At 54.9% G+C, this 27657-nt stretch overlaps 1 protein-coding gene across 2 annotated transcripts in view; it reads left to right on the forward strand.

Moving 5' to 3' along the window:
- Positions 1-27657, forward strand: part of GRIK3 (glutamate ionotropic receptor kainate type subunit 3) — a 72604-nt gene that overhangs the window by 35597 nt on the left and 9350 nt on the right. For both annotated transcript variants that reach the window (XR_001469937.4, XM_417766.7), the window contains exons 2-12: positions 792-968; positions 1775-2032; positions 3167-3348; positions 5212-5265; positions 7887-8060; positions 9522-9665; positions 10989-11096; positions 13944-14057; positions 16704-16907; positions 21732-21955; positions 25783-25901. Coding sequence is in view for 1 of the 2 variants with exons in the window: in XM_417766.7 (XP_417766.4) it covers positions 792-968; positions 1775-2032; positions 3167-3348; positions 5212-5265; positions 7887-8060; positions 9522-9665; positions 10989-11096; positions 13944-14057; positions 16704-16907; positions 21732-21955; positions 25783-25901 (1758 nt within the window). In the remaining variant the exon portion in view is untranslated. The remainder of the gene's footprint in view (positions 1-791; positions 969-1774; positions 2033-3166; positions 3349-5211; positions 5266-7886; positions 8061-9521; positions 9666-10988; positions 11097-13943; positions 14058-16703; positions 16908-21731; positions 21956-25782; positions 25902-27657) is intronic.

Here is a 27657-nt window from a genome sequence, read left to right on the forward strand (position 1 = left end):
GTTACCAGTTGCACTTGCTTATCTCGCTCATCCATTAATTATTTTGGTTTACTTTTTAATAAGACTCAGCAGGGTTTGTGAGCCTTTCCTCAGCTCTGCGAAGGGCGCAGGGCTGTGCCCACAATGCTGTACAAGTGCATAATTTACAGCCACCCCGAGTTGCTTCCATTAGGTTGGCTGTCAGCAGGGAATTGAGGACAAGACGTAGCAATCCAGAGCTGAGGAGCCAAGCAGAGCCACGACATGAGCTCGCTGCCCATGGGGAGGTGTAATGGCACGAACAGCTCCTGAGCACGGGGAAGCACGCGTTCGAGATGTGCATTATTGAGCAGATATGCTGTGGGGTAGGCAGAACCCTGCTGGTCTGAATTAAGGACTTGGATGAGCAAAGGAGAGGAACGATGGAAGACAAGGAGGGCACTGAAAGGGCATGAAAAGCAGCAGCTCGGGGCACAGGGTGCAGGGCACAGCCCAGCATTGCAGCGTGCTCCTCCCCAGGGCTGGCCCCGCTCCCACAGCATGCCACGCACTGCCTCGGACTGATGCTCCAAGACATCGGATTTGTTCCCTGTTGCCCTGAAAAGCTGACACTGAACGCTCCCCTGGGCAGCACCTACAAAACCCCCAATGATCAGAATCATTTCATGGTTCTACTGCAGCCTGGGAGACGCTGTTGTTCAGCTTGCTGACGGCACAGCTCCATCCGAGCCTTCTCGCCCTTGCTCATCCCTCGCCATCCCTCACCATAACCACAGCATCCACGGCTCCATCCCTCTCCTTTTGTCTTCCAGGGGGGATCTTTGAGTACACCGATGGCCCCAACACGCAGGTGATGAGCGCAGAGGAGCAAGCCTTCCGATTTTCTGCCAACATCATCAACAGGAACAGAACGCTGCTGCCCAACACCACGCTGACCTACGACATCCAGAGGATACACTTCCACGACAGCTTTGAAGCCACCAAGAAAGGTGAGCGGGCGATGCTCTCCCTGCAGCCGTGGGCTCAGTGCAGAGCTGACCCACTGACACAGGGCAGCGACTGCTCCTTTTGTCCTCACAAAGCTCCTTTCAGTGCTTGCTTCTCATCCTGCACGCAGGTCTGTCGGCCGCTCTGTGTTTATTTCATTGTATCCCCAGCAATTCAAACCTCCCCGGTGCAGAACGTCGGCTTCCTTTCTTCCAGGGCAGCTTTCCTAAGGCCTTGCAATGAAGCAGGGCTGTCACAGAGCCCCACGCTGCCCTTTGATTTGGAGGGAGGCAGCAGAGGCGACTGAGAAATAATCTGTTCCTGTGAAAAACTTCAGTGTTTTTTCCCCCCGAAGTGCCTCCAGCCCTAAATGCAGCTGTTCTGCTTTAATTTCTCGGTGAAAGCTTCAGCGGAGCTCGGGGAAGCATTATTTGGCAGAAAAGAAACTCTATTAAAATTGATGGGAGAACGCATTTGTCGGGGCCGTTTTGATCGTTTCTGTGCTCATACCCAACGCAGCCCCCGTCCACACTCCCATCAAGAGGTAATTACCCTCTGGAGCACATTCAGCTCGGATCAATGGAAACGAGCTGCTCCCAGGGGGTGTCAGCCCCAGAGCACACCCCATGGGATGGGCGCGGGGGGCTCAGCACAAAGGATGCCAAAGAGGCAGGGGTGGCTGGGCGGCCTTCTGGCCGCAGGTGAGTGATGTCTTTGGCATCTCCACGGCTCAGTCTGTCCATCCCCCCCACTGCCCCCACCCCACACTGCTGCCTCGCTCTGCTGATGGCCTCTCCCTCCTTCGCAGCCTGTGACCAGCTGGCTCTCGGCGTCGTAGCAATATTCGGACCGTCCCAAGGCTCGTGCACCAACGCCGTGCAATCCATCTGCAATGCCCTGGAGGTGCCGCACATCCAGCTCCGGTGGAAGCACCACCCGTTGGATAACAAGGACACTTTCTATGTCAACCTTTATCCCGACTACGCTTCCCTTAGCCATGCCATCCTGGACCTGGTGCAGTACTTGAAATGGAGGTCAGCCACCGTGGTTTACGATGACAGCACAGGTAGGTGGAGGAGGTGCTTTGAAAGGAGGAATCCGGGAGATTTCTTATTGTGGGTCCCGTTTAGGAAGTGCTCTCAGGGACCCTTCTGGAAGCCAAATGTCGCAGTGTGCAGAATGGCCCGGGGTCCCTCCCAGAGCTTCCCATCCTTGGGCAGATGGAAGCCGGCGCTGGGACAGAGGGATGGGGGGGATCAGCGCTGTGGGGCAGTGCCTGGCCCAGCTCCATGGCTGCCATTGGGGATGCACTTTCCCAGCTGAAAGCAAAGGCGGTTCTGCAAAGTTCTGTTTTGTTTTGTTTTCTGGCTAATTCTGTAAAAAGAAAATAGCTGACAAAGTTCTTCACTTAAAGAATGCTGTTGATGGTTAAACAAAGCAAAGAGCTGCACAGCGCTATAGATTCAAAAAGAGCAGAAACAAAAGACACATTGGAGAGCCTGTCCAACCTCATTCCACTAAACCAAATGGTTTCTTTAGGGGAGGGCTGATGAGAACACAGTTTGACATTCCTGTTTTGCAAATGTGGGTCACAGTATGTTCCCTTCGTGGCATATTCTAATGCACTTCTACTACGCACGAGGACTCGCTTTGCTTTTCCTGCCTGCGATAGGCATCTGCTGAACTCCTTCTTGCAGCATGAGATACCAACAGCTCCTGCTCAGCTGCATTCAGCACAGCTTTGTACCTTCCACATAAAACAGGAATGAATTCTAAGGACAGCGAGACGGTTACGAGTTGTGATTAAGTGCCTGCTATGAACCACGCTATTCATAAATCTAAGTGCATTTTCATTTGTTTCTTTTGCTGTTGTGCATGATAAATACCACGGACTTTAATTTGTCGTGTAGATAATTATCACAGCCTGTCCTTTCTCAAGGGCATATTTGCTTAAGAAAAAGCAGTTTGACAACAGAGATGACCAAGGTTGGCAGCAGCCCTATTCCCCTCTTCCCACCCAGTGCCAGGACCCAGCTCTGCCCTTTACTTTGCCAGACCTTTAGCATTCGGGGCAGGGAGGAACGGCTCGACTGCATCCCATAGAATTACCAAAAGGAAACAGCGTACTCTGATGCCCGCCTGCAGGGCAGGGCAGCCCATCCCGTAACGCTCTGGGTTTGTCTTTGTGCAATGCCTGAAGGCCTCATCCGGCTGCAGGAGCTCATCATGGCCCCATCACGGTACAACATCCGCCTGAAGATCCGCCAGCTGCCGCTGGACACGGACGATGCGCGGCCGCTGCTGAAGGAGATGAAGCGGGGCCGGGAGTTCCGCATCATCTTCGACTGCAGCCACCTGATGGCAGCCCAGATCCTCAGGCAGGTGAGCGGGGGGACGTGGGGACACGGGGGGACGTGGGGACGGTGAGGGTGGGGACACGGGCTCAGCCGTGCCTACAGCAGAAGGTCCAGCGCGTGCATCCCATGTTAGCTCTCCTAAAGGCAGCCTTTGGGCCATCCTGCACAAATGCAAAAGTGGCACCGCTGAGCACCAGGGAAAACGTCAGCTCTCACCCAGCCCCACTCCTTGCAGCAGGGAAGCAGCCGTGTCCTCCATGGTACCGTGTGAAGTTCTTGCACTCTAAGGCAGGTGTCAGTGATCTGCTGTCACCGGGCTCCCCCCCTCCTTCCCTGTCTCCTGGCTCTGTCACAGCTGCTGGCCCAGCATCTCTCACCCAAGTGCCATTACGTGGCAGGGTCAGCATCAGACAGAGGGAAACGGTCTCAGGCAGAGTGCTGCTCAGATCAGCCCAGCAAGACGCTGCCATACAGATTAAATAGATGCCCTGAAGGGCCGGGAAAGCAAGCTGAGAAAGAGACTTCTCCTGCAACCTGCTTGATGCAAAATGAAGAGAAATCAGAAAGCCTAGGAGGGATTATTAAAGAAAGCAATAGAAGGGACTCATTGTCTCCTGCCTATTATTTTAGCATGCTGGCTGTGCTCAGTGCTGTTCACTTATCATGTGGTTTATTATAGTTTATTGTGCCATCTGCTCCGCTCGTCACTGCGAGTGCAGCGTGAGGGAGATGGAGGAGGGGGGGCTGCAGGGAAGGAACTTCTCTGAGCCCTTCTGCGCGTCAGCAGGGTTTGCTCTTTTGTCAGGAGCAGCGGCCACTCCATTCCTTTCCTTCCTGGACAAACAAATCACTGCAGGACCCTATGGGAGAGCTCTGCCTGCTCACGGGCGTTATCTGTGTTCTCCAACCGTGCCCATTTCTGGTCACTTTGTAATGCCGTATGCCCGTTCTTTTGCTCCCCAGCCCCTCTGCTCCCCTTGGCAGCTGTCTCCAAACAGTTGCAGCTCTCCACAGCGCGCAGATGTGCTGCCTTCACTTTGATGGAGCTCCCATCCCATCCTGGGGCTCACCCACAGCTCCCACTCCGGGTCCACCATGGATTTATTTCCCCACCAACCCAGATGGCGGCTGTGCTGGTGCTGCAGGAGCAGGGCTGGCTGCCCACAGCAGGGCAGGGCTGTCACCCACCACCACCTCCTGGACCTGAACCCCCCATTTGCTCCTCTGATTTCACGTGGCCTCACAGACACCTCACATCCCCTATTTCTGCACCCAGGTGTGCAGCTCTGAGAGCCCCACAAAACAGAGGCACGAGGCTCTCAAAAAGACATTCCCAAGAATCTCGGGGTGAAGGCGCACCCCAGAGGTACAATGTCAAGGCTTGTGCTCTCCATCCTTTCCTTTGCCCGTGGTTTTTGACATCCTGCTTCTTCCCAAACTGTCACTTCCTTCCTCGGAGCGAAATTCTGCCCTAGTAATTTCAGCAGAAAACAAGGGAAGTAAACATCTCCTGGGGGACGTGAAGTTGCTTTCCCATCAGTGGAGATTTTAAAGTGCTCCTGCATGTGTTTTTGTGCAGAAAGCACGCTCACAGTCAGCACCACAGGGAGAGCTACGACCGTCTCCTGATTATGGAATCGGAGAATCACAGAATCACTGAGGTTGGAGAAGCCCTCCGAGATCCCCCAGCTCCAAGCTCAACCCCAGCCCAACCCTACCATGCCCACTGACCACGTCCCCGAGTGCCACATCCCCACAGTTCCGAACGGCTCCAGGGATGGTGACCCACCACTCCCCGTGCAGTCTGCGCCACTGCATCACTGCTCCTTGGAGGAGAGTTTTACCCCCTCCTTTCCCTCACTAACCTCCTTTCCCTCTTCTCCCCAAGGCCATGGCAATGGGAATGATGACGGAGTACTACCACTTCATCTTCACCACGCTGGTAACGTATCTGCTCTGGAACCCCAACCATCCCCATAATGGGGGGCTGCAGGGCGAGGGGTGGGATGCTGGGGAGGGGTGGGAGCAGAGCTGGGCTGAACAACCCAGCAGAACCAGCAGCAGCCCGAGCACCATTGCAGCTCCATCCCATGTGCTCTGCAGAGAGGACTGGGCATGAGATGAACTCTGCTCTCATTATCCATGGGCCACTTCTTCCCAACACCAGGAGCCATTCTGGTCTGGGCTTTCCGGCGCTCTGCTTTTGTTCCCACTCGGGATGCTATTGTCTACTCTGCTGTTGAGTGCTGCGTGATTTTGCAAATCCAATTTATCTCCCTGCCTTTAGGAAAGCAGCAGACAAAACTAACCCTTAAAAACTGGAAAAAAAAATTATTTTTCAAATGCAAAAGACATTTTAATTACCCCTGCTACTATTATCTATTCCAGGCAGCTTTAAGCATTTCCCAGATAACCTCCTATTAATCAGCCCCAGCTGAGCCTAGAGTACATTTCATGTGTAGGTACAGCCTGGAGGCGGGAAAAGAAGAATTATAATAAATTAATAGATAAGCAATCACAATTAATGCCACTTTCCTGAAATAACAGTTATATCATGGGAAAGATATTTTAATCTGTCATTCCTTAAGGCAATGTTTTCCTAGCTTGCAACGCATGTGCTTCGGCGTCTACAGTACTAGACCCATGGGGTGCTAATGAATTAGTCTATTATGTTATACTGAATGTTTCTAAAAGGTCCCCAGTCAATACCGAGTGCAGTGCATCAACACTTGGCACGGAATGCTGCAGCAGTGTGCTCAGCAGCACGGCTCTGCTCAGCGCTCCGGCAGCAGCAGCCCCAGCCCAGCCTCCCCTATAGGAGCACAGCCCTCTGCGTAGCTCTGCTATCCCATAATGTCCCATGCACGGATGGTACCCTGAGCCCAACGCTTCCAGGGATTTCCCAGCAGCTTTGGAAAGCAGCTCTTTGCAAATATGGAAGTTTCCCCAGTGCCTCAAAGGAAGCAAAGGTCCTCCTGTGTTTTGTGTAAAGGGAAACAATCACAACCCCTGAGCTCAGGTGGGGCAGTGGGGACATGAGGACGTCATGCACTCATGGTGCCCACCCTGAGTGCCCACTGCTGCTCCCATGAGGAACGGCATCACCTGGGGAGGGACCCTCAGAGCCCCGGGAGCAGAACTGTCCTGAAGGCAGCGGGAGAGGGGAGGGGAGGGGAGGGGAGAATAAATCTGCAGTAAAAAAAAAAAAAAAAAAAAAGTGACAAAAGAGAACGCTGATGAGGTGGAAAATAGAACCAGATGTTCCAATTTGTGGCTGTACAGGAGCGGAAAATGCAGGAGAAACTGATAGGGCAATTCCCCCCCCTGTGCCTGCTCTGATGCTCGGTGGGGCTCTGCACTGCCCAGCTGTGCTGGTGGGAGCACAGCCCAGCACTGCATGGAGCAGTGGACCCCACAGCAGATATACGTATGTCTGAGCTTAAGCAGCTCAGGTCACTGTAACCCATCTGAAAGTCAGCATACAGCCGGGCCTGAGCCGTGCCCTTTAATGAGATGTGAGGTTTGCACTTGCCATTTTTCAGCAGGAAAACAAAAAAGCCAATAAATGCCCACCCAGCCCAGGCCCCGCGCTGTGCTGCCTGTGATGAACGGCTCTGCCGGCTGCTCCAGCAGGTTACAGCCCAGCATCCATCAGCAGCCAGCCTGGGGTGCAGGGTCACGGGGTGGCACACCAGGAGAGATCAAACCCCTAAATCTTATGAAAGCAAAACAGCCGTAGGAACTCAGATCTCCCACCGAGCACGAAGTGCTGGCTGCTGGTGAGTCCTGATTGTGTTCTGCCTTGCTCAGGGCGCTGCGTTTCAGGGCTGGTGTTTCTGCAGCTGCCTGCGGGCAGAACAGAGCTTGCTGCTGTGTCTGGGTGAGCACACAGCCCGGATACATCCTGCTGGTACGGACACAACATACAAAGCAGCTCCAAAATCTCTGGCTGCTACGCATCCCATGCCCCAACTGCACCCGTGCAGCTCCCCGCTCCCATCCGGGCTGTGCAGGCTCTGGACTGTGCCCTCGGCTCATCACTCGGCCCCACAGCAGTGATGGGGCACTGAGGATGGTCCCTGAGCTGGAGTCCATCTCGAGCTGAGCGCCGGAGCCAGGAGATGCATTAAGGAGTGCCCATCCCTGCTGTGTGCCAAGCCATGTCCGCGGGCCGGCTGCCAGCAGCTCAAGGCTGCCTGGCTGGGGGAGTTTTTTTTCAGTTGCATAAAGGGCACTCTCATTCATTTGCAGACTGTGTAGGCTGGTTGGAACGTCAAGAGATGCGTCTCCGTTCCTCTCTGATAGCTGTCTGCAAACTGGCGCTCTGGATTCAGAGTCACTCCACCACCCCCAGCACCCGGAGGGCTCCGGTGCTCACAGCACATTCTCTCCCATCACCTCCCAGCCCCGCCAGCACACAGCAGCATGGGTTGCAGCAGACAGCCCTGCAGCATCACTGCCTCCCACCCATGGGCTCTGCCATGGCGCACGCACAACCCAGTGCAAAAGAGACAAACAGCCCACAGCTAAACCCAGTGCTTAACCCGGTTTCTCTCTTTCAAGGATCTTTATGCATTAGATCTAGAACCATACCGCTACTCTGGAGTGAACCTGACTGGTTTCAGGATCCTCAACGTGGAGAACCCCCACGTGTCCTCCATCATCGAGAAGTGGGCGATGGAGCGGCTGCAGTCTGCGCCCAAAGCAGAGCTGGGGCTGCTCGACGGCGTGATGATGGTACGGGGCGTTGTGGTGTGGGGGGTGCTGAGGGCACAGCGTGTGATAGGATGTGGTATCATGGGGTGGGGCACGGGGATGTGGGGTGTGATGGTATGGGGTGTGATGGTGGTACAAGGCATGGTGATGGCACAAGGTGTGAGGATGGTACAGAGCATGATGACAGCACAAGGCAATCAAATCCATAGCTTTCACTGCTGCCATAGGCAGAGCACGATGGGGTTTGTCTCTCCGAGCAGCCCCCAAGAAGGAGCAGAGCACATGGCTGGACTGAGCCAGGCAGTTTGCTGAGATTGATGCAGGGAAGAGCCACAGCTATGCCCAGAGACAGCTTCTGCTGCAGCTCTGATGACTCCTTTTAGGGCCTGATGGCAGCTCTGCTCCACTGAGTTACGGCTCGGAAGGTGCAGCACCTGCTCACCCATCTGTCTTCCCTGCAAGGCTGTCTCTGGCCCCGTAACTGCTGACTGTCTGCCTCCCGATCCTTCCCACAGGTAGCACAGCTCCCAGACTTTCACCTTGAGAGGGCTCCTCGTCCCCCTCTATTCTGCTTTATTTCCCCTTGGAGGACAGTCTCATCACTCTTCTCCTTTTACTCCTCTGCAGCGCTGCATGCAGGGGTGCAGGAGGGTCTCAGCACTACACTCATTCCCCGTGGAATTGCCTGGCCATGTCCTCGTGCCCCTCTCCCAGCTCCAAACACACAAAGTCTGTCCCCACTGCTGTGCCAGGAGCCTGCAGGACACACACTGCCACTCATCACACTCGGGTGCTCCAACCATGGGGACAGTGCCAGTGCTGGAGGATTTTCTTCATGGCCACATCCTGATGGATATTCCCCTTTTGTTTGCTGTGGTATTTGTTTCATTGTGTTCTACACCGTTCTGCAGCTTTGGGAATCCAGCAAACAATGTGTTTTCACCAGCAGGACTCACCACACCGGGGTGTAAAATTAACCCGGTGCCCTTGAGCGGTGTTTGGAGGAGAGGTGGGGCACCTTATGGTGCCCAAAGCCATCACAGAAACAAAAAGTTCGGTGGGCAGACGTTCTGCACCTGTGATGTGCTGGCTGGGTCGTTCTGGAAGGTTCTCCACGCACAGGGATAAGCCACTCAGCTTTTCTGGTTCTTCTTTCCCTTTGTATGTGAGCGCATGGCTAAGATGCTCTCACGTAATGCTGCTTTACCCTCCTTAGACAAAGGAGGTGAAATAAGAAAGCTCTGTTTCTACCTCCTACATTTAGAATTAGCTTCTCCATTCGACAACACAGCAGTTAGAGCAGCAGGAACAGCCCAGATAGACGCACACAGACAGATGACATTGTGCCAAGCTCTGATTCCAGGACAGAGCTGTTCTCTTTCAGCCTGGAGAACAGAAACCCCCTCTGCTGCGGCTCTGCCCCGTATGCACGGATGTCACCAACGCTCTGCAGGGCCACAAATGTCGTTCCCTTCCCTTTAGACAGACGCTGCCCTGCTGTATGATGCTGTGCACGTGGTGTCCGTGTGCTATCAGCGCGCCCCGCAGATGACGGTGAATTCCCTGCAGTGCCACCGGCACAAAGCCTGGCGCTTCGGCGGCCGCTTCATGAACTTCATCAAGGAGGTGAGAGCCCAATTTGCAGCTCTAATTGCTCAAAAGGACTGCCATGGTTCTGCAGCAGGAGCGGCGCGGCGTACCTGCACACATGGCAGAGGGTTTGGTGCTTCCAGGGCTGTGAAAACCCTCCCCTGCCCCCCCGAGTCCCCACACCTGCACCCCATGTGTTGCTCTGGCTGCAAAAAGAGCCCTTTGTAAGAACAAATGGAGGCAGAGCTGCAGGGAGATGGTGTGATCCTGCCAGAGTGGCTTTGTAGGAAAGTCACCTTGTTTACCCCCAGGCCTTTGGGAGCTTCTGGGGCAGTGGCTTTTTGCATGGGTAGTCGAGGAAGCGGCTGCAGCAAAGGACACGTGTCCAGGGTTGCACCTAAAAGGCTGGGCACAGAATCCCATACAGTCCTTAAGCACGAAGACAGAAGCACACTGCTGGTGTCAGGGTGCTGCAGCATGCCCTGCAGACAGCCCCGCACCCAGCCTGGGCAGCACAGCCATGTGGGAGCAGCGAGAGGGATCGCTCCCATCACAGGCAGAGAATGAACCTCCTCTTAATAGGCTCTGAAGATTGTATCTCTCCTCTCTCTGCCGCTCTCTCTCCCCTTTTTCATGTTTTGTTCCCTCCTGTGGAAAGCTGCTCCAGCTGGCTGCCAAAAGACAGTGTAAATAATTTGTTTGGTTGGTTCCTTTTGCAAATTACCCTGAGCTCACACACCAGTGCCCTCCTGTCGTTTCCCATTCCGGCACCAACACGGCGCCGTGCAGGGATAAGTGTGCCCCTATTGCACCCCGAGAAGCACCGCTCCCACACACTGCCCCACACTGTGACCACGGCTGCAGCGATGGCCGCAGTGCCACCTGTTGAGGTCACACTGCAGGAGGGCCAACACTCCCACAGCTGCCCGCTGCTCGGGATATTGGTGCTCCCATTCCCCTCGGGAGCATCAGCATCCTGCCAAAAGCAGCTCTTAATTTATGAGCTCAACCGGAGCTGTCCCAGAGCCGGGCACCCCGCAGCCCGGCATTTATCAGCACCACAAGGATAAATGCAGCCCGCAAGGATGCCGTGATGAATGGGGGAGTTTTGTACTGAGTCATCACAGCCCCAACAGCTGTCGGACACAAAAGGTGCGAACAAAACCGGCGCAGGGACTGCAGAGCGCTCTGAACATCTCCGTCTGCAGAACGCACGGCGACGGAGGTGGTCATTAATTAATCATGTCCTTTGGGGAGGAAGAACCAGGAGTGGGACTAATTAAAAGATAGTAGAGCGGAGGGCAAGGAGTTTATTTATGATGCCAACTGACAGCCCCGTGTTCTTCCTCCCCCCTCCAGGCCCAGTGGGAAGGGCTCACCGGCCGCATCGTCTTCAACAAGAGCAGCGGTCTGCGCACAGATTTTGACTTGGACATCATCAGCCTGAAAGAAGACGGCCTTGAGAAGGTAGGCAGTGCCCGTCCTGCCCCAGCACAGCTCTGACGCAGAGGAGGCGGCTGGTGGTTGCGTTGTTTCCCTGTTTTCTGGGTTCTACATAAAAAGGATATTTATTCTGCAAGATTTCTCTGATCCCTCTCCATGCCTCCGCTGTGACTCACAGCCCCGGAGCGACGCGCGGCGGATTGCAGATCCCAGCTGCAGGAGTGCTTGTGGCACTTCTTGGGGACACAGCAGAGCGTGGAGCAGAAGGAATGCTCAGATCAGCCATTAACCTCTGCTCGCCCAGCCCAGGGCGGGGGGGGGATAAAACCCATCCCGCCCAGCTCCTTGCTCGGCTTGCTCACAGAACACCAAACAGCCCTTGAAAGCATCATCTTGGTGTGATTTCCACAAGGAAAAATTGCTCGGAAATGGCACTGACTTATTACAGGCTGGGTTCTGGAGGATGCGCTGTGTACTTTCATTTGCCTCTGTGTTACTTAAGGGATGATAAGGAAAAAACAAAGCGTGTTTTCTGGCCATCCCAGAAGCTGGGCTGCAGCCTCAGCACCTGCAGGTCTCGGGGGGCACAGACACCATGCTGGTCATTGGGTGGTCACTGGGATTTCATTCCCTTTTCTCCAATTACTTTTCAAAAGAAAAGCACCAAAGCCTCTAACGCAGCAGCTTCAAGGTGAGGTCTGTTTGTTTAAGGCAGAACAGAACAGCCCGAGGCTGCCTTGCGGCCACCACTGACCCCCACTGGGCTCCAAACCCGCACATGAGGACACCAAAGGCTCCCAGAGCCCTTTGCAGAGTGATGCTGCTGTGTGCTGGCCCTGCTGAGAGCTGTGCTGCAGGTTTGCACGCTCCGGGGCAGCCATCCATCCCCTCTCTGGAGCCGTCTGCTTTCAGACACACACAAGGTGCTGGGCTGGCAGCAATGACAAGGCACTGAGCCCTGTGCTCGTGGACATGGACAGGGGATGGATCCCACAGGGACACCAGCTGGGAGCAGACAGAAGCAGACTGCAATCCGCCGAGGGGAGCAGATGCCTCCTCAGGTTGGGGTTGGGGATCAATTGCAGTGCTCACAGAGTGTTTCCATCCCAGCTCCCAGCTCCTATCCCACCCCATCCCAGCTCCTATCCCACCCCATCCCAGCTCCTATCCCACCCCATCCCAGCTCCTATCCCATCCCATCCCAGCTCCCAGCTCCATCCCTTCTCTCTATCATAAGCTGTCCCCACACCTTCATAGCTCTGTGCTTTCAGCAACAAATCTCCAGGTCAGCAGAGCCCTCCCCAAGCAGTGCATTTGTTGGTGCCAAGAGCAGAATGAGGAAAACATTATTTCAGATAAACCCTGAGACCCCCAGCCCCATTTGCTCAGAGCCCATCTCACACAAACCGAGCACACGCTGATCTTCGTACCCCATCTGCTTCTTTTTCCCCATAGAATCTGAACCAAAAAAAGAAGCAGCACCCAAAACACAGCTTTGTGGAGTGCTGGGTTAGCAGAGGGATGTGTGAGGCACCGCACAGTGCAGCTCCACGTTGCACATCTGCCTGTCGGGTGCTCCATAGGACCGCGTTGCTATCAGTGCTGTGTGCCACACACCGCCCGCAGCTCCATATATATTGTGTGCAACCTCTGTCTGCAGCAATGCCAGCATTTCACAGCTCACCATCTCATTGTCTGAAAGCTTCCTGTGGGCTCTGGAGGGGCTCTCGAGTATCGATGTCAAATCGCCGCCGCCGCCGCGCCGCTGTCAATAGTTAATCTGAAATAACAGAATGCTGAACAGCAAACAAATCCTGCTTGGGTTCTGCATTATGTAGAGCAGCTTATGTCTGTTGAGCTTTAGGATTGCACTCCTGATCCCGATACCTCCTGGATGTTCCAGGGATTACCGGAGCATTAACTAAACCTAATTACAAGTGCTTTGACTATCTGAGCCGCACAGCTCTCTTAAGGCACTTGTTTTCTTTTTCCTTTCCTTTCTGTCGTTTTTTTAAACTCATTACTTCAGCCTTAAGTTCCGTGGATTTCCTTGTCCTAAAGAAGCCTCATCCCGCAGAGCTGTGAGCAGGGGAGATGCCCTCACACCCCCTGCGCCCATCAGCAATGCAGACCTTTGCATTGCAGCTGCTGGGACAGAAGAGATGTGGGGGGCAGAGGGGCTTCACCTGAAACACTCAGAGCCTTTCACGGCGCTCGTGGAAACTCCTCTGGAGTCTATGAGGTTTCTTTGCCAGGCAGCATCGCCCATTACAAAGCCTGCCGACCCCACACCGCGCCGCCACGCTCCTCCAGCCTCCAGTGCTGCACGGTCCGGGTTAACAGGCTTAGAGCTGCCCGGCCAGCTTCTCTAAATAGAGACATGTTTTGCTATTTCTGGGTCAATAGACACCTTCAAAGCCTAACGACTTATTGAAATTGACAGCTGGAGAAAAGCAGAGCACCTGGAGGAGCCGTGGAGGAGATGTGGTGATCCCCGCAGCTCCCGGCACCTTCCTGGGAAGGCCCCGCTCAGGGAATTAAAACCAAACTTTGCTATATTTTTGCTCCCTTTGGTTCTGCTCTGCCCTGGCCCAGAGCTGACAGTCAGCGTGTTCTGACCGCCCACCCCACGCGGTGCTGCTGCAAATGATGCACTCAGCTCCAAACCCCAACCCTGCTGCCTTCCCCGAGCATCTCCCCACGCAGCCCATTGCACGGCGCAGCAGTGACCCACGCTGAGCAGTGCTAGCAGACTTTGGTTGGGTGAAAGGAGCTGATGTCAGCTTTGCTTCCAAAGGAAGTAAGTTCCATTTCCAGGGAGCACTGCTGGCGTCCCAGCAGCTCACCTCCTGTCTGCTCGCTTCCTTTCAGGTGGGTACGTGGAACCCCTCCAATGGTCTGAACATCACTGAGATCTCCAAGGGACGAGGGCCCAACGTCACGGACTCGCTGAGCAACCGATCTCTGATTGTCACCACTGTGCTGGTAAGAGACCACAGCTCTTCCCCAGCTCTGCCCTGAGCTCAGCACACCCTCTGCCCCCCCCCCCCCCCCCCCCCGTGTGAGCCCTGAGGGGTGTCGGGACACCCCATGGGCACCCCCCACAGCTTCACTGTGGGCTCCCACAGCTGGGCTGCTCGGTGCCCCCCATCAGGGATGCTGGTATTCTGCACAGTGATGCCAGGAACAGCCCCAGACCCGGGCTGAGCTGTGACAATCGCGTTTCTTTCCCTCTCCTAAGCACATCTTTGATAAGCCAGCTCCGAGTAATGCCATTACCCAGCAAAGCACGGCTGCTTAGCGGGCCCCTCTGCTGCCAGCTGTCACGCCGCATTTGGTCCTCAGGTTGGCTATTGGATTTGATGGCAGGCATCGGATCAGAATGAATTTTTATTTTCTATCTAATGAGTTATGACGAGAGGCATTGGTTTGGATACGGCCGTATCGCACAGTGCGTGGAGTACCACCACAGAGGAACAAGGAGCAGCAACCCCACACAGCCAGCTCACAGCCACACGGTCCTCCTGTATTTTTGGGGAGGGAGGGTGGACAGCTGCTGCTGCTGGGGGACCTCTGAGGCTGAAAGCTTTAGGCTGTGCAATCCATGAGACCGAGGGCTGTGTATGGGGCAGCGGCAGTGGGGGCAGCCACAGCTCCCCAGCAGATATGGGTATGGAAAGCAACAGCCACAATGGGAGCTATGGCACAAGTGCAAGTGGAGTGACAAAGCAAAAGGCATGTCCAGGGGGAGGGGGGGCAAGGAGGGTGTGTGGGGAGCACTGGGAGGTGCAGGAGCCCGCAAGGGTGGGGTGAGGCCATGGGACAGCAGGAAGGACAGGGATAGATAGAGCTGAGAGATGGGCTGGAGCTGGGAAAGGCATCTGCCAGGGTCAGGATGCACTGCAGGGCCTGGAAAGGTCTGCCTGGGGGGACCCTCCAAGACCAGGGCGTAATGCAAAACGATGGGGCCAGGAGGGGACATGTGAGCCATCTGCCTCTCATATATTTCTCTCGGGCAGCACTTCCATCCCATGCTCTGCAAGGATGTACAACCTGCAAAACATGCAGACAGCACCAGTTCCTATGGACTGTGCTGCACCTGGGGCCGCATATGGGGTGGGGGAACCCTGCAGCCCACAGGGAATGCGCTCAGCTCCAGTCTGCAGCCACTGCATCCTCCCAGACCGGGCTCTAAAAACCCACATCCCTAAACTGTGTGTGCATTTGCACTCTGCCTTTGTCCTGCTGTGCCGGAAAGCCAGAGGAGGAACCTCAGAAGGGAAAGCATGAAAGGTTATTTTTTCCCCTTTTTGCTCATATCACAGCAACTTGTTGGAAGAGAAATATTACCCCAGCAGCCAGCACCGCTCTCCCCAAGCAATATGGGAACTGTGAAGTTATGAAATTGAGGGCACCTTCACTGAGAAATCGATTAGCAAACCGAGAGAGCTTGTGAATTGGATGTCTGGCCATTTTCAGTAATAAATTGTGAAATAGTCCGTGAATAAGTGGTTCACAGAGTTCAGAATTACCCCCTAGGAAATGTTTGAGACCTGCAGATGCATTACTGAAGCGGGCGCCATCCTAATGTTCAGCGCTTCGGCTGTTAAATATGTATGTAATCCCTACAGCGCTTCCCAAAATTAATAGTGCTTTACGGCTGCTCTGGAGCTGCCATGTTTATACCCAGACCCATCGATTGGACCGATCCACAAACAAAGCACTAATTCTAGAGATATAAAAGAAAGCCGGGGAGGAGGTGTGGGGGAGTGGGGCGTAACGGAGCCGTGTGCCAAACTCAGCCCTATCACAGCGGTGTTCCTCCATCGCTCCGTGCTCCTGTAGACCCTGCTCTGTGCTGCAGGCAGGCACCAGCCCCATCCCTGCTCCCCAGCACGGTGCCGGAGCCTGGCCCCGCCGGCAAGGACGCCAGCCTTGTGTGCAGCCCTCACTGTGGCCATCTATCAACTGCCGCTACCTCCGCCTGCCTCCCAGCTCCTGCCCGCTGCTTCCCAGCCTTTGCCATTCCCATCTGTCCCCTCCGTGTTTCCCCCCTCGGGCCGCCCTTGTGCCCCCCGTTCCCTGCCCTTGGTGGCTGCCCATGCCTGATGCCATCCCAGCCCGTGCCGCTCGCTGCACCCACACCTGCTACCCGCTGCCCCATGGGCACGGAGCACTCCTCCAGTTGGAGCCGGTGCCCCAACCTCCCCACTCCCCAGAAATGAGCCATGCATGCCACAGGGTGCGCTCCAAAACGGAACAGAACCGAACTGGGGGAACATCGGGCTGCAGCAGCCATGCATGGAGCCTGCTGGGCTCAGCCCCAGCCCCACAGCATGGGGGGCAGCTGACCACGCAGGGCCGGCGCTCCTATTCATCCCCCTGACCTTGCGCTGCCCCTCAGCACTTCATTTCAGAGCATGAAATGGATATTTTTGTCCCTGAAATCCCACCAAATGGAAAACAGTTGGCCGCTCAGAAGAGACAAAATTAAATTTTGTGGGGTAAACAAGGTTGCTAATTAGCTGCAAAGTTAATTTACTCCCAGCGTGTCCCCGTGCCAGCACAGCCTGGCGAGCTGACCCTGGAGCCAGGCTGAGCCGTAATGGAGTCTGTGCTGTCCGTGCCCAGGAGGAACCCTTCGTTATGTTCCGCAAATCCGACACGGCTCTGTTTGGGAACGACCGCTTCGAGGGGTACTGCATCGACCTGCTGAAGGAGCTGGCTGTCATCCTGGGCTTCACCTATGAGATCCGCCTGGTGGAGGATGGCAAGTACGGAGCACAGGACGACAAGGGCCAGTGGAACGGGATGATCAAGGAGCTCATCGACCATGTGAGTGGGGCTGCAGTGGGGCTGGGGCACAGTGTGGCCAAAGCTGGGTGGCACAGCCAGAGGGCACGGGCAGCGAGTGGGGATCAGCTCTGTCTCCCCGTATCTGCACTTTTAATAAGGCAGCTTACAAAAGCCCACTGACACCAGTGTAACTCCAGGGGCGGCCCTGCTCTTGCAGCTGCCAAAAGGTCCCCTAGGCTGAAGCCAGGACACACAGCCAGGGGATGCTGAGCTCCCAGTCGGGTTCTGCCTCCAGCACATCCCATGCCCCCCCCCCCACCCCAGGGCCACTCAGGGCTGTGGCGTCTGTACAAAGTTCTTCTTCCTGGAAAAGAGCTCTGGAAGAAGAGATGAGGACAGAATTCACCTCTGATCTCCATTTCCCAGACAGCAGCTGCGGCTTTACAGCTACAGCACATCCCTCCCTCCTTCAGTCCTGAAGCGGTGCAGCACTCGGACCCCCTCCCAACCTCACGGACACCTCCCAAATTCAATGGCTGCATTTGCAGAAAAGAGACAAAAATAATCTCTTGTACATAGCAGCTGTGATGCTCTTCCAGGCCGTGTGAGAAGGCTGCGTTTGCTGGGTGAGTCACTTTGGTGAATGAGCTTTGCTGTGAGCAGATAACAGAGCATTGTCTCGCGGTGAGATGGCAGAGCTGGGGCTCAGGAATCTAGGTTGTGTTTCCAGATCCGTCTTGTCTGCCTTAAATGACATTGGACAAGTTGCTTCTGTGCAGTACTCGCTCCATCTGTAAAATGCAGATGATAATGATTATGTCCCTTAGAGGGACACGGTGATGCTCCGTCAGTTTGAGAAGCACACGGCAGTCCTTAGATGGCTCATCCTGGAGAGGCAGGAGGATGGCAAGGGCGCACGAGGACAGCCCTGGGGACCAGGACACGTTGTCTCACAGGGGAATGTGCCAGAGGCTGTGCAAATCTGCCTCTGTGCTTCTGCTTCCAGAAAGGTCCGTGCAGCTCCAAGTACAGATTGAAGGGTTTCTTACACAACGGTCCTGGCTGTTGTGTGCCCTGAGCAATGTACTTGACACGGATGTGCAACACGGGTGTGTGACACAGGCTGTGTCCCCTGGTAGCGTGCCAGATTGCAGCATCCCGCAGTGCCAAGCAGGTCCTCACTCCCAGCACAGCATCCCTGCTGTGGGTCGCTGGGGAGCAGCTCCGAACAGGAGATGAGATATGGGGAACAGCAGCCGTGCTGTCACTTAGCCTGACCCATGTCACTTCCAATGTCCTGCAAGACGTTACAGGGCTCTCAGGGGCTTTTCTGATCTTCCCAAGGCTGAAAGCGACAAGCTGAGAAGATACGGGGAACAACCTCATTAAGTCATGCCCTGAATTCACGGTCAGTCTGCACTGAAGCATTTCTTGGCCACTTAATAAAACAGTACATTAACATTCAGCAACAGCAAAGGGCCAAACCCCCTCTTCTTGCAGGTTTCCTTGCAAGCAAGCATCAGGCTTGCACTCTGCCTCTGACAGGTACGGCTGGGTGCACGCCGGGCAGTGATTTACAGCCACTGCCCAGACCCTGTCTGAAGCCATTCTTTTCCTTATCTACACGTCATTGCTTTTTACAGCAGTGTTTATGTAAAGCATTAAAAAATGAAACTGCAACCAGATGCGGCCCTTCCTTAGCAGCAAAGCTCCTTCCCACCACGTGGAGGGAGGAACAACACCCGACCGGTGCTCAGGAGAGTTCAAACCCGTTTCATACCTCTTAGGAAAAGTGCTGGAGGTGGCATTGAGGCACAGTGGTGGAATCAGCGCTGCCCACACTGCAAGGCATCTCCTCACCTGCACAGAGCAGGGGGGGTCTTTGGGAGGTCTCAGCACATAGGCAGGGGTGGCTCCCACCCCCCGGGCCCTTCTGCTGGCGCTGTGAGGTGCCCAGGCTGTGGGGCTGCTTGGGAGGTGTGATGAATGTGCTTTGGGGTGGTGATGCTCAGCTCACAGCAGTGCACACCGCAGCACGTGGTGAGGATGGGCTGTTTGCTGCACTGCTGCCTTTGGAGTCGCGCATCCTTCCACCATCCCTTCTGATGCAGACATGCCTGCCCATGGGCAGCGATGCCTCGGGCTATCCGCCTTTGTGCAATTGCTTTGTTTCAGTCTGGCCTTAAGCATAAACAGGAAAAGCAACAGCAGTCAGAACCGCTTGCAGCCTGACCCCATCCGGGCCCCCAGGAGCACATCAGCCCCAAGCAAGCAACCCTCTGCCCTGCACCCACCCACTGCTCGCCCCACACGGCAGCACCCACCCTGCTCTGCATCCATAGGCAGTGAGCAGCAAGCTGGCAACGGCACATCTCAGCCCTGCCTCAGTGCTGAGCTATTACTGCTGCTTATTCGTGGGAATTATTATTGATACAAGCAGAGCTGCGCTGCGCGCCGTGGCCCATCCATCCCAGTTCTAAATCGTAGCTGTCTGCCAACAGAACGGCTGCAAATCTTCCGTGTTGTTTGTGGGCAGAGCCACATAAAACCACAGCGTGAATCGTTGTGGGCATTTTGCACAAACTCGTTCACAAATAAAACTTGTCTTCTGCTGAGACGGCGCATATCAAATTTCCATTCAATCTGAAAACTTCTTGTGGGAATAAAAAAGGCGTGAAAAATAATAGGGTTTCTAATGGAAATCCCTGCCAATGGTAACTATAGAGAAGATGTAATGCCTATCCTTAGGGACGATTTATGACAGCTGATTTAACACTTTCACAATAAATGGGCATTTATTGACAGTACATTCTGGCAGAAATACGTATTGCACCACATTGCCACGTTCCCATTAGCGCTGTGCACCGGTGGGTGTTTATCTCAAGTGCTGCAGAGTGGGGATTCATCTGGGAGCCACTGGGCCAGCAACAGGAAAACCAATTGCTGTCGGATGAGGCTCCTCTTATTTCGCCTCTTGTTTGTGCCCTGCAGGAACTCAGTGTCAGGAGATGGCAGTGAGCCCCAGCAGTGGGCTGCACCGCTCCTTCATGCCCAGCACTGATAATTGGGTGCATTCAGACTGATCACACCCACGGAGCAGCCACCCACAGCCGTGCAGTGCAGGGAGCAGCCCCAGCTCTCTGCTGGCTCCCCGCTCTTCCCTCCCTGGTGCATCCCCAGGAACTCATTTGCTGTCACTGTGATCCCTGTGACACCCCGAGGTTCAACGAGTGGTCGTTCCCTCTCTGAGGATCTTCCTTAAATAAAAGATGGGAAGAGCCCCAATGCTCCCCGCTTTGGCCCAGCTCCCTGCTGGGGTTCCCTACCAGCATTCCCAGCACAGCGGTGCTGTGGGCAGAGCTGTGCCCAGCAGGGCAGCTGCACCTGGGGATGCCCCAATAGGGGATGAACATCTGGGTGCTGCCAGACAGAGCCTGGATAACAACCCGGCAAAGCACGCGCTATTTACCTGTATCTCAGGCAACGCACACCTAATTAGTTTATGTAAACACTGAGCTCAGATTGGCAAAATAAGCACCGAGGCAGCTTACTTTCTTGAATAAATATATGTCCTGGTGCTCTGCTCCAGGGGCTGCAGAGCTGCAGCCCAACACAGCCCCGCGGAGCAGAGCTGCAGATGGGGCTGCGTGGTCCGTGGGAGCAGCACAGAGCTCTGCAGTGAGCACAGTTGCCCTGCACAGAGCACACAGTGACACAGCACCAGGGCTGCCCCCGTTCCGTGTTGGGAATGTCAGCTCCCTGGCCTCAGTTCAGAGCAGCACTTGAGGAGATCTGTAGCACTTGGAGGGCGTGCAGGCAGAAGCACGTGCTTAAGTGGCTTTGCTGGATAAGGGCCTTTAAGCCTTTGGCACTCAGCATAATTCCTCATTTCTAATAAAAGCCATCTAACCATACAGAGCACAGCGCTGGGGATGGGAGAAAGGAGCATTCAGTGCCCACTATGTGACACCCAGATCATGGTGGTACGGTGTGACCAACAGCAGCTGCGCCCTTTGGGGGGCTGATCCACAGCCTCTGCATCAGCAAAGCCCCAATCAGAGCCACCTCCAGAAAAGTCTGCATTGAGAAAAAGGCCACCAAAGCACCCCGTCCTGCCCTGAAAGCTGTGGGCACAGCACAGCCCGGGCTGCTGCTTCCTTCTGGCTGCATGGGACACGTGCTGCTGAGGACGTGGGGCTGAAATCAGTTCACAGGAGCTGCTGAAATGACACAGTAAAATGTTATTTCTGTGCTAAAAGCGTTTTGATCCTCGGGCAGCCATGCAGGTTTTTCTCTTCTCGTTTGCTGTGGCAGAGCTCAAGCTCCTGGCTGGCATTCCGCTTGCTCCATCATTCTGACAGTTCTGGCTTGCAGGATCTCACGCAGGTGGCTGCTGGCCCTGGCCGCAGCATTGCTCATTTCCTCCCTCTCTCAGAAGCATCAGGAGCCAAATCCTTCACTATCTCCACCAGCTTCCCCTGCTCACAGTGGGACACGCACAGCACTGGGTTTGGAGCTCTCTGGTGAAGGCAGCAAGAACAGAACCTCTGCACCACTGCAGCGTGGGCTCTGCTGTGACTCCCGAGCCACCCCCACAGTGCAGGCTGAGCCTTTGGGGCCCGGGGCATGATGCTGCCATTCAACAGACCAGAACGAGCTGAACCCAGGCTTCCCACAGCCCAGCAAACCTCAAAGCCAGGCTCTGTGCATGGGGCCGCGCTGCCGTGCGTCCCAGGAGCAGAGCAGGCAGCAAACACAGCTCCACGTGCTGGGGAGCAGGGCTGGAGGGATGAGGATGCTCACTGTCTAATGGCTTCTTTCTCTCTCTCTCTCCCTTTGTGTCTCTCCCCGTGCCGTGCACAGAAAGCTGACCTGGCCGTTGCTCCTCTCACCATCACCCACGTACGGGAAAAAGCGATAGACTTCTCCAAGCCCTTTATGACCCTGGGGGTCAGCATTCTGTACCGGAAGCCCAACGGGACCAACCCCAGTGTGTTTTCCTTCCTCAACCCTTTGTCTCCTGATATTTGGATGTACATTCTCCTCGCCTACCTGGGGGTCAGCTGCGTGCTCTTTGTCATAGCCAGGTAAGGGGATGCCCGCAGGGCCCCGCTGCTCCCCACACCCCGCAGCGTTCTGCAGGGATCCAACTGCACCCCAGGAGCCACGATGTGAATCCTGTTTCATTAATGACATTACCCCTGGCCCATGACCCATTGCTCCACTCCACTCCTACCCTTCCACAGAGGGGGATCCCAGCACCAGCTGCAGCACAGGCTCTTAGGGCATCCGTGGCTTTGCAGGGTGCAGATGGCTTTGTGCTGAACTGTGGCACTGCTCTGCGTCAAACCAAAACGGGCTCAGCTTTTATCCTCCCTGTAGTGACCCTATGCTGTGCATTCCAACCCTCCTGCACAGCCCGCTGCCTGCAAGGGCACAGCCAGCCCCACAGCCCTCCCCATAGCAAAAGAACGGAGAGCGCGTTGCTACGGACCCGACAATGTGTCTGTTTACAGAAATTAATATGCATCTAATTAACATGTTTAAAACCTCTATATTTAAAAGCAGCGGAATTTGCATACATTTGCATGTGTTATTAATTTCACAGCGTCTTTGATGAGATTCACAGTCCAGGGCTGCTCTGCATTCGTGATGCCACCTCCTCAAAGCAGAACAAAGCCTTTGCTTGCTCCTGGCCGTATCCCTGGCCATGCACACTCCTTAGGTGCTCAGATACATGTGGGGTGAGCCCCAGGGAAGCCTGCTGCACACCTCCAGCCACGCAGCGGTGCTTCAGGAGCCTCTGCTGCCCCCCAGGGCTGTGCCTCCCCACAGCACAGTGCAGAAGGCAGCCCCTGCCTCAGCCCCCACCATCCATCAGGCAGTCAGAGCAGAGATTAAACATGAAACTGCAGTAACTAGAACCCATTAACCCTCATGTTCCAACAAATCTGCAATTTTCAACCTCCCTCAGGTCCCTGGGGGCTTTTAGAGATGATTTCCTGAGTTTACTATGTAATATCCTAATTACACATCACAGCAGTTGTCAGAGGAATCCCTGCCTGGCAGACAGCACCAGCGCTCCCCAGCCCAGCTGGGGGGCAAAGCCGCTCCTTCCTGACCCCCCACTGCAGGGCCCTCATGTCCCCTGATGGCACCAAGGGTCCCCAGGGCTGCAGGCTGTAAGGGAAGCATTCTCCCTCCCGGTCCTTGGGATGCACCTCTGCCACGTGGCACCAAGGCAAGCTCTGGGGCAGGGCAGAAGGCACTGAGCCCCCAGTGCTGGCGCTCTTAGCAGGCAGGTGCTCACCTGGGACAGAGAACCCTGGTAATTACAGGAAGGAGAAATACTGAGATGATTAATGGAGTTTCTTCACTTTATGTCTCCGTCAGCCATGCAGAGCACAGCTAGATGGACTCTGCTGCCGTAACATCTGTGGCTCGAACGCCATCAATTATAGGGATGCTCGCACAGCTTGGTATTAGAATTCAAATACAGTTTTAACTGCTATGAGTTTATTTCTCCTTACTCATCTGAGTACCAAACCCGGCCCAGATGACCCAGATCCCTCTTCCAAAGTGTGCTCATTGTGCACTCTGTACCCACACTGCAGTATAGGACAGTGCTGGCAGCCCCCAACCCCCACAGCCCCCACTGCATTGGGACCCAGCACTGCTCAGCCCCACTGCACAGCGCTGTACTGCACTGTGTGGGCTACACAGGGGCTGAAACACAGCCCTATAAACAGGTTCTTCTCCACGTGTTCTGTTCCTGACATTCCTTCTGCCTTCAGACTCTTTGAAGAACATCAAGCATTCCGTGTAACTGAGGTTCTGCAGGAATGACAGAGGGTTATGAGCTTTCATGGGAGAAGTACGGGTTGTATTTATCGCACTCAGAAGCAACACAGCCAATATCTGCTTTTGACCCCGGCCAGGCCTTTCAGATCCCACCCTCCAGAGAAAAACACTCAGCATCACAAAGCCTTAACTCAGAGCTGTGAGCTCCAAAGCATGCACCAGGGTCCTGTGCTGCTGCTACAGCCATAGGTCAGTGCCACGAGCAGCCAACCCGGGCACTGCTCAGAGGCAAGAAAGGATGGATGCGATCCTCTCCCCCTTTAATCAGCCTTTCTGCTCCCAGCCCTGGAGAAACACAATGCCAGCAGCTCCGTGGGGTCTCCCGTGTGGGGACACGGCCACCATCCATCACCTCCAGCACAGCAGGGTGGGGATCAGTGCTCATCTTAATTGCGACCAGGACTGGGTGATCCGTGGGAGATTTCTCTGGGGATGCAATTTAGACTCAGAAGCATTTCGTGTTAGATCTCACCTTTAACTAAAGCCTTCTTTGAAACGCTCCCCTGCCAAAAAGAGACAAGAAAGCAATCAGGGGTTTTGATGAAATATTTCTCAGCCCCTGTTCTGCACCCGAAGAGGGACGCCGACCCATGGCACATCCTGAGCAGCTCAGATTGCAGCTGCATGGGGTCACCAAGCAGTGCTCAGCGCTTCCTTCCTTACCCCCCCCTCCCTCCCCTCCTTTTAATGGTCCTGCTGCTTTCCAAGCACTGAAGGCTGTCGCTGCTTTGCAACTTTCTGAATATTTCCCTGTCATTTGAGCAGCACCGGTAGGTTCTCACTCAGAGACCTTGAAGTTCTGCAGCCTGCCATCCCGCCAGGCTCATTTGATCTCAGCAATTCCCTTTCAGTCTCACAGCCCACCGCCGGCAGCCTGAGAAAGTTTCCATCCAGCCCCAAAACTCCACCTCCACCCCACAGCCGGGGCTCGGGCAGCATTGCTCACACAGCACACGTTGACAGCAGGTTGAACAGATGAGGCAGAGCGCAGCTCGGCCCAATGTTTGCTTTTCCTCCCTGATTTCCTCCCGTTGCACCACTCAGAGGTGGGTGGGGGCGGGGGTGGCCCCGAGGACCCCCAGCACAGCTCCATCCCGTTCTCCCCTTGGGTTCTGTGAGAGGTGTGTGCAGCAAGCAGAGGTTGGGGCAGCTCCTTGGATTGTGAGCCCTTTGTGTTGGGACAGAGCTGCTGTGTGCTCTGAGCACATCCCTCTCCATGCCTGCGGACATGGGAAGCAAAGCACCAAACCCCCTGGGGAGCAGCACACCCAGCATGGGGTTATGGGTGAACACTGCCCAGTGTGAGCTGCAGGCTGGGCTCTGCCACAGGGCTGCTGCAAAGCTACAGGGATTTCGAGAAGGAAGCGGAGATGGTAATTAATGCCTGGTTCAAGAACAATTATGTCAATTATGGTTTTAATTTAATCTCTGCAAAATCTGGGGCTCTAAGATAATGTAAACAAACTGCTCTATAAACTTCAGCATCCCTCCTATGGGGCATCCTCCCCAGCTCTTTTCTAACAGAGGCAGAGCCTGCACACTGCTCCTGGGCAGGATGTGTGCAGAGATGGCTGAATTCCCTCTGTTCTGCCCATGAATAGAGGGCTGTCCATGGGGATTCCCCCTGGAGAAGGAGTGCTGTCCCATTGCAGCAGCCCTCAGTGTGCCAACAGCAACTGCTGAGCACTGCCACACAGAATTGCTGCTCGTGGGGTTGCAAGGAGCGCCACTGGGTGCAGTCCCATGGGCACGAGCAGAGTCCCCTGCACCACGGCTCTGTCCCAGCTGCCTGCAGGCTCAGTGCTGCACCTCTGCTCGGAGGCACGGGATCACAGCTGCTCCCACATCTGTCACGTCCCATCTCTGCAGCGGTGTGGGACGGAGGGGCTCACAGCCACGCTGCTTACTGCCCAAAACCTGGCACTCAATTTGCCTTTTTCTTCAAGGAGCTGCACAGGGACGTGGAGCAGCAGCCCTGCACAGCACCGGGTGTGCACGGCCCGTGTTCCGTGCCACATCCCAGCTAATGAGCTCCTGCTCTGTGTCCCCACAGGTTCAGCCCATACGAGTGGTACGATGCACATCCCTGCAACCCCGGCTCGGACATCGTGGAGAACAACTTCACCCTGTTCAACAGCTTCTGGTTCGGGATGGGCGCGCTGATGCAGCAAGGTACAGAGCTCCCCGCTGCTTCTCCCACACCGCCTTTTGGTGCGGCTTTTCAGACGTACAGCTTCATTTCTATGTGACAGGAACAAGATAACATCGCTGTGTCTGTCAGATCCAAGCAGACAGCACAAAGGGACACTGCCAGCCCCGGGCACAGCTGTCAGAGCACGGGGAGTGGGGCTGCTCTGATCAGACACAGCCTGCAATGGGGATCCTACATCCCTGTGCCCACAGAGCCCCCGGATGTCTTCTGGGTGAGGGCAGCACAGAGCATCTCAGCCTTTTTTGTCCCCTTTTTTTGGGCACTGGGTCTGAGCCCATCCCAAGAGCTCACCCTGCAGGGCACAGCCCCTCTGCGGCCAGCTCACATGTGCCCTGCTAACAGTAATTACTCTTAATGACACATGCAGGTGTTGGAAGGAGCAGCTCCAGAGCTGCCATTGGGAATCTCAGTGCAGGGTGCACAGGGGCAGTGCCGCACACAGCAGCAGCCCCCCAGCTCTGTTCGTTCAGCCATGTGTTTGAATATGCAATCTCAGATCTATTGCAGAAGACAGAGCTTTATGCACTCTGATCTGTCCCTGTTTCCATCCCCGCGTGGTCGTTCAGTGCACTGGGAAATGGCTGAGAGCCCTTTGGAGCACTCCCAGTGCTGCTGGTGTGGGGTACCAGCGTGGCAGGGAGCGTAGAGACAGGCACAGATAGGATTACAGCTGTATCTATGGATGCAACAGAGCAAAAATAATGTATAGAGATGGAATGAATAGAGTAAATCCATTAGGAAGACAGCATGGAGCGAGCTTGCGAGCAGTGCTGAATGAGGAGCAAAATACAGCTGTGGTCTAATTGCAGAAAATCCAGGAATAGGAACCAGTGGAAACCATCAAACACCCGTCCCACGGTATTTATCCCATAGTGGTGGTGGCAGCCAGCAAGTGGCAGACCCATGGCACTGCCCCACAGCGGTGGGGCTCCTGCCCACACCTGCCCCAATGGGCAGCGGCTGTGGATACATGAAAGGAGCTGCATTCTTTTTAACTCCATTCCACATCTAAGAGGAAAAACATTTCAAAGGTAGACTGATGTCACACCTCCCCGTGCATCAAAGGGCGAGGGATGGGATGGAAAGGAGCAGCATCTTGAGAAGAGCTAAAGCAAACTGGAAACCCAATGCTTTGCTTCCCGGTGCCTCCTCACTGCACTCAGGCAGGAGAAAAGCTGCACTCCACCCCAGGCTTTGATGCCGCTGCATCAATTTGCTCTGCAAAGCCAAAATTGCTCTTTGTTGCAAATTCCAGGTTGGATGCATCCTCCAAATGCAGCTGTTTCAAACCCAGAGCTCTTTCCTGGCTTTAAAAGGCATCTCGGGTGATTACAAAAATAGCACAGCCCATTTAGTCCTTCATGTTTGCTCAGTAAAAGTCATTCCAGACCTGTTACACCTTTCATGCAGCAGCATCTCCAGCTCCCCTACTAATAACCACCATTCAAAGCACCGGACCCTGATAGTTCCTTTCTCTCACTGTTTGATTCTTTTTTAAACCCTGTGTATTTGAACACACTCCCTGGAGTGAGAGCTTTGCAAAGTGATCCGTATAAAAGCAAAGCACTCTTGAAATGGCAGAACAAAACACTCATCAAAGTTCATCGACGGCTTGCTATTTAAATCTCATAAAAGCTGCCTCGTTAATTACTTTGGCTTGAATGTTCCCTGCAAGTGCTGCACCGTACCCAAGGTCAGCAAGGAAGGGACGGGAGG

The sequence above is a fragment of the Gallus gallus genome, chromosome 23 (assembly GCF_016699485.2).
Source record: "Gallus gallus isolate bGalGal1 chromosome 23, bGalGal1.mat.broiler.GRCg7b, whole genome shotgun sequence".
Classification (NCBI taxonomy): Eukaryota; Metazoa; Chordata; class Aves; order Galliformes; family Phasianidae; genus Gallus; species Gallus gallus.